Source organism: Talpa occidentalis, unplaced genomic scaffold, assembly GCF_014898055.3.
Source record: "Talpa occidentalis isolate TD23 unplaced genomic scaffold, MPIMG_talOcc4v2.1 talOcc4.5, whole genome shotgun sequence".
Classification (NCBI taxonomy): Eukaryota; Metazoa; Chordata; class Mammalia; order Eulipotyphla; family Talpidae; genus Talpa; species Talpa occidentalis.
The window spans coordinates 21,865,865-21,876,402 of NW_023604861.1; the positions used below are offsets into that span (position 1 = coordinate 21,865,865).

A 10,538-nucleotide genomic window follows, 5' to 3' on the forward strand; every position below is an offset into this window, starting at 1 on the left:
CACAAATTTGGGTGGAATTCACATAAAGATACCTGCATTTTTTTAAAACCCCATTTTGGCATGGGGATGGATTGTGATTGGGAGATTGTATGGCAGGAATTTTTTTCCTTCATGGCTGCGCATAACAAATATATTAGAATTGTAATTGACTTTTTATCAGCAGTCCCTTTATGTTGAATATATGTTTTAATGACACTAAAAAAAAAAGTAGGCTTTATTAATAATCCTCTTATATTCAAACAAAGAGTAAATACCTTTACTTTCTGGTTTCTTATCCTTAACATTTATTTTCTGTGGGAAAGTATCCAGGAAAATTAATGTAATGGAAGTAATTACCAGGATATGTGCATTCTTTGATATTTTATGTGCCATTATAATTCATATAATTCATCTTTAATAGGAATATGCTAAGATAGCCTGTAGTAAGACACATCCTTGTGGCCATCCATGTGGAGGTGTTAAAAACGAAGAGCATTGTCTGCCCTGTCTACACGGTTGTGATAAAAATGCCACAACACTGAAGCAAGATGCTGATGACATGTGCATGATCTGTTTCACTGAAGCACTCTCAGCAGCACCAGCCATCCAGGTTGTCTCGGCTTTTAAAGTATTAACTGTCTTGATTTTAAACTGGGAAATATATTTGTCTAATAATCAAATGGTTGACTCTTTTCTGTATCATTGGGAAAGAAATGTACCATTAATAGGTAACAATTTAGTGAAAAGCAAGTGCTATCTTTTTATATTCTATTTCTATTTTGTGTGCTTAGTTATAATTTGTAATTTGTGTGAATCTATACAATTAACATAATCAATAGAATTTATAAAATGTTCATAAGGAAGGAAAAAACATTACCCTGTAGCAACACACATCTTAATTTTCAAAATCTAGAATGTTATTTTATAGCATTAAGTAACTTATCTATACATAATTTCTCAACTTTTATTAGTTGCTAATTTATATTTTCAATTCTTGTGAGCTCAAGATTATGAAATCTCAAAAATCAATATTAAATCTTTGAATCAGTAGTTTCTTCATTCTGTGAGATATAAAATTGAATAATTTTTCATTTCTCTCTAACCCACCTTATTCTATAAGGTGGCATTTAATATGTAATAGTAAAAAAATGGGGAAAATTGAAGACTAAGTAATGTCCTGTGAACATTAGAAAGCACTAAAATTTCATCGTACTAAATTTATCTCTTACCTGTTTTTTAGTAACACCTTAAATTGAAAAATTTGCCAGTTACTTAAGTGTTTGTCATTGTAATATTTGCTTATACCCTTCTCTTTTCTTTATTTAAGCTGGATTGTAGTCATGTATTCCACTTACAGTGCTGTCGACGAGTTTTGGAAAACAGATGGCTTGGTCCAAGGATAACATTTGGATTTATATCCTGTCCCATTTGCAAGGTATGGCAAGATTCAGAAGTTATCTACTGCCTATTTATTTTATTTTATTAATTTTATTTATTTATGTGTAGAAGAACTGGGGTGTAGACCAGAGGTGCAGGGTGAAAGTATTCACGAGAGACAAAGTAGGGAGCCGAACAGGCAGATTTACTGGAATACACTGCTAAGAGGGGCGAGACACCACTGCAGTGGGCAAGACAGGAGAGGTCTACTGCACCATATGTGGCACCATACTTTTTCATCACCAACCCAATCAGTTTCTGCTCTCTTCATTCCAGGTACTCATTTCTACCCCCTGACATTCTACCCTATGCCAAGAAATCAGTACCAACCCACCCCTCCGCACACACTCACACATACCAGTCCCGTCAGCAACACGCAAACACACAGAATGTGCTTTAGATACGGCAACAATCTTTCATTGCCAAACTAAAGCAGCAAGAGATATATTTAAGACTCACAGATAAAGTTAATACAATGGAATTTTCATATTCTGCCCTGTTTGCTCCCATTTTCCCTGCTCTTGGGGAAATAAAAGCTTGTGAAGACTTTATAGGATTTTTTTTTTTTTTTTAAAGATTTATTTATTTATTTATTTATTTATACATACAAGCACTGGGTACAGTCAGAAGCGCAGGAGGGTGAGAGAATTCACCAGAGTCAGAACAGGGAGCAGAACAGGCAGAAGGACCAAAGTACACTGCTGAGGGGAGCAGCAGGCATCAGGAGAAGTCTGCACGCCATGTGGGACCCTCCTCCGGTGGCCGGGGAGCAGCCGGGGAACGAACCGGCGCTGCAGAGGCTGCGGGCAGCTTCGCAACCCAGCGCTCAACCACTGTGCCACCGGGGAGGCCCTATAGGATTATTTTTAAATGGCATTTTATTTAGAAAATACTTACTGTCTGGTTACCTCCTAGCATAGCACTTGGCACTTAGGTACACATTCTGTTAAAAATGTTCATGTTTTATATTTCAGAACAAAATAAATCATATAGTTTTAAAAGACCTCCTTGATCCAATAAAAGAACTTTATGAAGATGTCAGAAGAAAAGCCTTAATGAGATTGGAGTATGAAGGTCTGCATAAAAGTGAAGCTATCACAACTCCTGGTGTGAGATTCTATAATGATCCAGCTGGCTATGCCATGAATAGATATGCATATTATGTCTGTTACAAATGCAGAAAGGTATGCTATAAAGTATACTAAGAATTTTTGAGAACTTGAGATTACCTATGTGATTAAGAAGTTAATTGTTTAAATGTATGTAATTATTCTTATGTTTTAAATTTGAAGTTTAAAATGAGAAAGTTTGGTACTGCATTTCAGGATGAATATGCATATTTTTTAATCTATACAAACTATTTCCAAAATATGTAATATTTCTGACTGTAAGCTGTTTTCCATCACTAATAACCTCCTGTTTGCCAAATCCAGTTGGTTCTTAAATAAAGTTCTTATACTTTGCTCTTTAAAATTCTGCACCCTTCACTCAGTTTTGATATCCTCTTTCCTTTCTGGTCATTCATCCTCAGCTCCTTCATAAGGCTCCTTTCCAATTACCCACCCCTTACATATTTGTTTTCTCAGCCCCCCATTCTACCCTGCTAAGACCTCCTTGCCTTTGATGACCTCTTATTCATCCATGCTTTTGTCTACCATCTGACCTTCCAAAATATTTGCAATGTGCATACACATATCCAACTTCCTACTAGACATTTGGATTTCTCAAAGATACTTCAAAGTTCACACATCTAATGTTATATTCATCCACTTTGACTCTCAGTCCCCAGTCTTTACTCACAAAATCTTGTCAGTTCTATCTTCAAATGTGTAAGTCCATTTTTTCTCCCTAGTCCATCTTCAGCAGCCCTAATCATTTCATTGGTAATTTAGTAGCCTTCTTACTGTACTCCTTGTGTGGAGCACCTAACCCCTCCATTCTATCCTTGATACTTACACTGCTGCTAGTAGATTAATATTTCTAGATCTCAGACCTGATTGTGTTACTCTTCTGCTTATAATCCTGCAACAACAGTCTCCAGTCTCATCTCCTAATATGCTAATACTTGTGCTGCATTCTACAAAATACTGAACAATGCGCAGTTCCCCAAACTTGGCCATGTTTGTTCACCACTACCACCTCCATGCCATTGCAGATTCTATTTCTCTTCATAGGTTATCTTCTCTACCTCCTCCTCTGCACCTGCCACCCACCAGGCACACATGCTCATATGCAAAGCCAAATCTAACTTCTTGCCTCTGGATTCATCTCCCCTATAATGTGCTACACCACCACCGCATGATTTGGGCATCTTACATGAATCCAATATTGCACTCTTTCTGCATTGTGATTTTTGGTTGGCTAGTCTCCTCCCCACTTGAGAAGTTTCTTGATAACAGAGACTGTTTGTTTTTTTGTTTGTTTGTTTATCTCTAATACTTTCACTTACTAGATAATAGGTTATTTAGGAAATGAATAAACATGTAAAGGGAGTCAACAAATACATAGTCTCCCACTGGAACAAGATGAAAATAAAGATAATAAATGGAAGGCTAAGTAGAGGAGAGCTAGAAAAGGAATGAAGATTCATACAGCAAGGAGAGACCACTAATGTGTATTTGAGAAACTTATTATTTCAAAGAAAATATTTCTGTGAGTTTAATGTAGTAAACATCATAAATGAATATTGTGCTACCAGAGGGATAACAGTCAAATGTGTAGGAAATCAAGCAGGGTTATAGAAAAGTGAAATATCTGGAATAAAGAAGAGATCCCAGGACAAAAGAAATACTTCTGATGCCATATTTAGCTAGTAGAAGGCTGTTCCTAACCTCTGTATCAATGGAGCCTGTCTTTTGACCTGTTATTTATATTGACTCATCTTGTTTATCCTCAATTAAGGACATAGTCTTTTAGCTGTGGAACATGTCATGCATACAGATTGCCCCAATTAAAATTGACCTCTTTTATTTTGTGCCCAGAGCAAATACAGATAAATTATTCATCATGACATTTCATTTATTCAAGTGTCTATTTTGAATACTGTTCAGTTCTTGCATATAATGTAGCTTTGTAACTGGAGCAGTATTCTGAATAGAATTACCAAATTTGCCTTTCCTTCAAAAAAATGTTATATATCAATATTGTTTTTTCCCCATTAGCCCTCAGAGATTATAATTCTGTACTAACATTTATGTTAGGCAAAATTTTATTTCTATAGTATTAAAATTTGGGGCATCTTAGGCATTTTTTAAAGCAGTTAAGGGAATACATTATTTAAAATTTTGAAATGAGAACATTTACTCGAACTTTGACTTGGAAAAGCAGTTTCTCTTTACTACTCTATAACCTATTCTTGGTATTTATTTTGAATATTTTATTTATATATATATTTTTTTTACATCCTTTTGTTATTTTGCTTTGATAGTGCGGTATTAGAACTTCCTACTATAAACATGAGTAAATTCCAGAATTGAAACAGCTTTATTTCTTACCCTGATCTGTCCTACAGGCAACAATATGGACATCCTCTTGGCATTGCAAGGAGGTTCCTGGTAGACAATATTTTCTCACAGCTCTTGTTCTCACTTTCACTTCACACTTATCGCTTAATGCAGCCTTTTCTCTTTTCCTGTTGTAATCTAAATGTGTTCTCTCCATAGGCATATTTTGGTGGTGAAGCTCGCTGTGATGCAGAAGCTGGGCAAGGAGATGATTATGATCCCAGAGAGCTCATTTGTGGTGCCTGCTCTGATGTGTCCAGGGCTCAGGTGGGAAGAACATTCTATAGAATTCAACTTTTTTTTAAATAAAAATAATGTAACCAATATAGTAGGAATTGTGTAGTAGGTTTTTCCCTTAGTGTTTTCTGATGTTTGTACAGTAGGGCATAATTTTCCAAATTACTTCATGTGTGTTATTTCTTTTGAATATTTGTACTTTCTAATTTCTTACTTCATTTTCTTAAATGTGAAGTCACACTCTTAGGTTTTCCCCTTGCCAATTAAATCTTCACAGTATGTCTTTGGGACTGAGAGATAAGGAAATATTAATTTTTCAATTTGACTGACCAGGAAACAGTTAAAGGGAAACTAAGTGACTTGTTTACTAAATAAGTTTGGTTATGATGGAGCTAGGATCAGTACTCAGGACTTTGTGCAGATCTTTTGAGCAAAGCCATACATTCATTAATTTCTAATGTATAAATCATCTAATATTTTATTTTGGGTTTTTTTTTTCCCCCAAACAAAAATCTCACATATGTCTTAAGCCAGCCTGCTAGCCACAGAAGCATACAGAGAAAACATGTCTAATTAATAATGATACTTTCAGCATGCTATGGTAAAATGCTACTGATCTTGGTAAATATAAATTTGTGTGCCTCCTCACGTGCAGTTCCTTATAGACTCCACTTGGTTCTTCTCCATTTTCTCCTCATGGAATTGTACCTGATCTTATTACCAAGTTGTCATCGAGATTCATTGGGGAATGGGACAGTTCTGCTTCTGTTTCTTGGCCAGGAATTGCTTGATCCTGGAAGTCAAGTCTCCATCAGTTTTGATAGCTGTGTATACTCTCAAAATGTGAATCACTGAGCTGTCTGTGACCATCTGAAGTATAGTTGAAGTAGACTCACTGTCATGTTGTGTCTGTTTTCTTTTGCCATAGATGTGCCCAAAACATGGCACGGACTTTTTGGAATATAAATGTCGCTATTGCTGTTCGGTGGCTGTCTTTTTCTGTTTTGGAACAACACATTTTTGTAATGCTTGTCACGATGATTTTCAAAGAATGACTAGCATTCCTAAGGAAGAACTACCACACTGTCCTGCAGGTATGCTTTTAATATAAGGTGATGATTTACATGGTATCTGTTAAGTTTTATTGAAAGACCACATGCAAACTCTGTGTTAAGTGACAGAAACCTGGTTTAAACCAGCCTTAGAATCAAAGAGAATCCCTCTGCTCTTACAATCTTCTAACTTTGAGTGAAGCAGAAAGTTAGATCATTGTTGTGAATGAGGTGCTTGGAACTATAGTGAAGAGGAATGAGAAGAAAGTCAAATTACAAAACAGTATAATATGGTATGTTGCCTTTTGTAAGAAAGGAGGAAATGAGACTATTATATGCATTAGTTTATATTTACATAAAAAGGAAAAGATATATAACATTAACATTGATTAACTTGGAAAAAGCAAGGTAAATGGGGTAGAGATGGGGAGAAGATAATTTATTATAGATAATTTTTTGACATTTCTATTTTTAACCATGTGATATCTAAGTATAATATCTGTTCAAAAAATAATATAAATAGAATTTTTTTAAACTATGGCTACTTTTTACTGTTTGCTCATGTCAAGTAATATTGTACACTGTTCTCTCTAAAAACTTTTTTTAAGTAGAAGTAGTGGAATTGGAAAGAGCAAGATCAAAATAATGTAAGAACATACTCTAAAATAGAGGCTGAATAAGATGAAAACTGTAATTAGCAGGAGGAGGGTGGGGAGCCTCAGAGAGGAGAATGGGTAAGGCAAAGGAAGGGTTCTCTCCTACACATTCGTATAATCATCTGGGTCAGCCAACAGAAGGGACTTTGCCCTTTAAACAATTGTGACTCACAGAAATAAGGCAAGAAAGGAGATATAGGGAGATGGTAGGGGAATGGTATTGATGGCTGGGCATTTTCACATGTTTTTTTTCTCATCTAAGTTTTGCAACCTACAAGGTAGATAGCATTACCTCCACACTTACAAATGAAAAATCAAGACCTAATGAGGTTAAGTGACTGGATTGTGATCATCCACATAGCTTGAGGTGTGCCCTCACTTCCTTACATATTCCTCTAACTCATCCGTTCATTTAGAGAACTGGAGTAGAATTAGAGGATACCATACGGTGAGATCAGCAGGTAAGTTACGGTACAGTTTACCTCAAAGAAAAGAAAGACTGATTCTCAGTCACTACCAAACATCAACTCTGAATTTTTAACTTGGATAAAGACCAGAATCCAGATTAAGAAGTTGAAGTAGATACTCACCCCTCTATTCCTTTCTAAAATACTGACTACCTTCTTGGTGCCAGGATACTTAATCTTAGCAGCACCCGGGGAATTAGCTTTTGCCATGCCTATTTTTAAGAGAAAGGATCAAAGAATCAGAAAATTTATCTTTGCCTCAGTTTTCTTTTCTGAAAAATGTTGGAAACTAGTGGTCAGAAGCTAATGCATAGTTAATTTCCATCCTCCGCTGTAAATAGGGACTCTGTGTTCCAGTGCAAGCACAGCCTGTATTCCATACACAGTAATACTCTGCGCTTATGACATAAGCACGTTGACATAAGAAATCTTTTTAAAAAGTAGAAAAGTAGTTTCTGTACATTTTCAAGCCTAGTTTGTTTGGTTACCTACAAATTTCTACCTTCCCCAAAGTTTCTTCCAGATTACTATATTTTATTTTATCATTTGTATTTTTAAGCTGATTAGTTTTCATTTTTCATTTTCTCTTAAGATACTTTTAAAAATAACGCTTAAGAGTCTTCCCATCTTACCAGTGTTTGCTTTTTATTCTTCTTACCAGTGTTTGCTTTTTATTCTTCTTAGAAGATTATAATGTATAATATGGCTTTTTTTACACCTAAAGTTTTTTTAATCATACAGTCAACACAAAAGTTTCCATCCAGAATAATTTCCTGTTTGATTACATTTAGGGATTTTTGTGACATTTTTTTTTTTTTTTTTTTTTTTGCTAGAAAACAATGTATTAAAGAAAAGGCTATCTTTTAAAAGATCTGTTTATTAAAAGAAAAGGCTCTCTAGCTAAGAGCAGCTATCTATGTTAGGGGCCCTGTTGAATTTCTTATAATGAGCATTTTTACTTTCGTGGTTAGAGGAATTTTTAATTTTATATTTGCATAACCATAGCCTTTATTTGCATAACTTATGATTTCTGTTTACATGAGATTTCAATGGGTGTATTTTTTTTTTAATTATATTCTTTTGCCTCCTTCAAAATTTATACAGGTCCCAAAGGCAAGCAGTTAGAAGGAACTGAATGTCCTCTCCACGTTGTTCATCCACCCACTGGGGAAGAGTTTGCTCTAGGTTGTGGAGTGTGTAGGAATGCTCACACTTTTTAGAACACTCAGATTCCTTTGTCTACAGAGAGAAACGTTTTCTTCATCCTCCAAAGGGATGTGGTGAAGTTAAACTGCTCAGGATAAGAACCGGGACCATTTTTAAACCCATGAAAATGAACCATTTACAGTGCAAGAAGGATGCCAAATACCATGTACATAATTCTTGCTATGGAAAGTTTTCCCATGATTTTGGTTTATCTTCTTTTGAACCAAGACATCAAAGTTCTGAGGTGTTTGCATGTGGCCATTACCGTCATTGGCCTGTGATGCATTGGACATTTATAGATAATTGATATTAAAGAATCACCATGCCCATGGACTAAGAATGATGCTGGCTTTCAAGCAAAAAAAGAAAATTAATCATTGTTTATTGTATACTGCCTTTTTGTAATCCTGTACAATTGCATCACGGGTGGGGATAAAAAGAGGACTATTCTGGTTTATTTCCTAGACTGTTATTTAAAAAAAAATTGTGTTAGGATGCATATAAATGTAATAAGTATCACACACTGTACATAAAAATATCAATGTTTGTCCTGTATAAGAATTACTAAATTACAAATGCAGTTTCATTTAAACTTCTAGGTTAAGTTTGAGCCTGAAATTTTAATGAAGTGCAATACTGAGTGTGCCTCATTATCTTACAGCTGTAAACATATTGGAATGTACATGTCAATAAACCACTGTACATTTTTATACAGTGATAAAGTCCAACAATTGTGTCAGTACTGCTTGAAAAACAAAATTTAAATAACTTGAAAGTTCTAAAAATTCATCCACTTTTCCTTGGAAAGAAACTTACTAGCAGACAATAATGATTTTCACAACTGTTAGGAAAAATAAAAGTAGGAATAAAGTTCAATTTTGGAGTCTTAAACACATGGTAGAAAATACACATAGATACGAGATGTATCTACATACTGACCTATGCTAGAGCCAGAAGAAAACATTAAGGAAATTGACCAACTGAATTATGACAAACTCAGAGGATGATGCTTGACACAACTGGTGGGTCTTCTTCCAAGCACTTAAAACTGTAGGACATGACTCAAAAGCAGACACATTTTGTAAGACAATACAGGATTTATTAACACAGGAGGAGAGAGAAAGTATTTATTTAAAGACTAGCACAGCCGGGCCTCCCCGGTGGTGCAGCAGTAGAGCGCTGGGTTGCGAAGCTGCCCGCGGCCTCTGCGGCGCTGGTTCAATCCCCGGCTGCTCCCCGGCCACCAGAGGAGGGTCCCACATGGCGCGCAGACCTCTCCTGCCGCCCGCTGCTCCCCTCAGCAGTGTACTTCGGTCCTTCTGCCTGTTCTGCTCCCCGCTCTGGCTCTGGTGAATTCTCTCACCCTCCTGCGCTTCTGACTGTACCCAGTGCATGTATAAACAAAACAAACAAATAAATAAATAAAACATGCCTCTATTAAAAAATAAATAAAATAAACAAGCCTCTGATATTAAAAAAAATAAATAAATAAAATAAAGACTAGCACAGCCAAAATGCTGCCTGTCCTACTGAAACTGCATTCCTAGGTGAACGTAGGTAATTTGTGGGTCCAACCTGTGAGCTTACAATTGCAAGGCGTGACTCAGACTCGGACTGTGACAATAGCAGCATTTATTTGCAAGGGCAAGAGATATAAGGAAAAAGGAAAGACTTTCTGAGGCCACACATGGCCAACTGTCCTACCCCAAACAGTGTCTCCAGTGCCTAGTAGTACAAAAGCTGCTTGTGAATGATGGAGTTGCCCCTCCAATGAGAGCCTGGAACTGCTTGCACACAGACGTAATAGCCTGGCACCCCACTCAGTAGTGGCAGCTGGAGGTAATCACAGGTGGTACTGCAGAGGTGATACAGCAACAGCCAGCAGCTCCTATCCAGAGGTCAGACGGGACAGCACCAGAAGCAGCAGAACCAGAAAGTGGTAGTACTGGAAGTTGGCAGTGGTACTGAAGGATCAGAAGTGTAGACAGCTCTTAGAGGTGG

General features: G+C 36.3%; 1 protein-coding gene across 11 annotated transcripts in view; it reads left to right on the plus strand.

Moving 5' to 3' along the window:
• MYCBP2 (MYC binding protein 2) overlaps nt 1-9,671 on the plus strand; it is a 205,525-nt gene extending 195,854 nt beyond the window's left edge. For all 11 annotated transcript variants that reach the window (XM_037528896.2, XM_054701446.1, XM_054701447.1 and 8 more), the window contains 6 exons: nt 401-589; nt 1,307-1,414; nt 2,391-2,600; nt 5,079-5,186; nt 6,085-6,250; nt 8,436-9,671. In XM_037528896.2, coding sequence (XP_037384793.1) covers nt 401-589; nt 1,307-1,414; nt 2,391-2,600; nt 5,079-5,186; nt 6,085-6,250; nt 8,436-8,551 — 897 coding nt within the window. In that variant the 3' untranslated portion in view covers nt 8,552-9,671. The remainder of the gene's footprint in view (nt 1-400; nt 590-1,306; nt 1,415-2,390; nt 2,601-5,078; nt 5,187-6,084; nt 6,251-8,435) is intronic.
• The last annotated feature ends 867 nt before the right edge of the window (nt 9,672-10,538 follow it).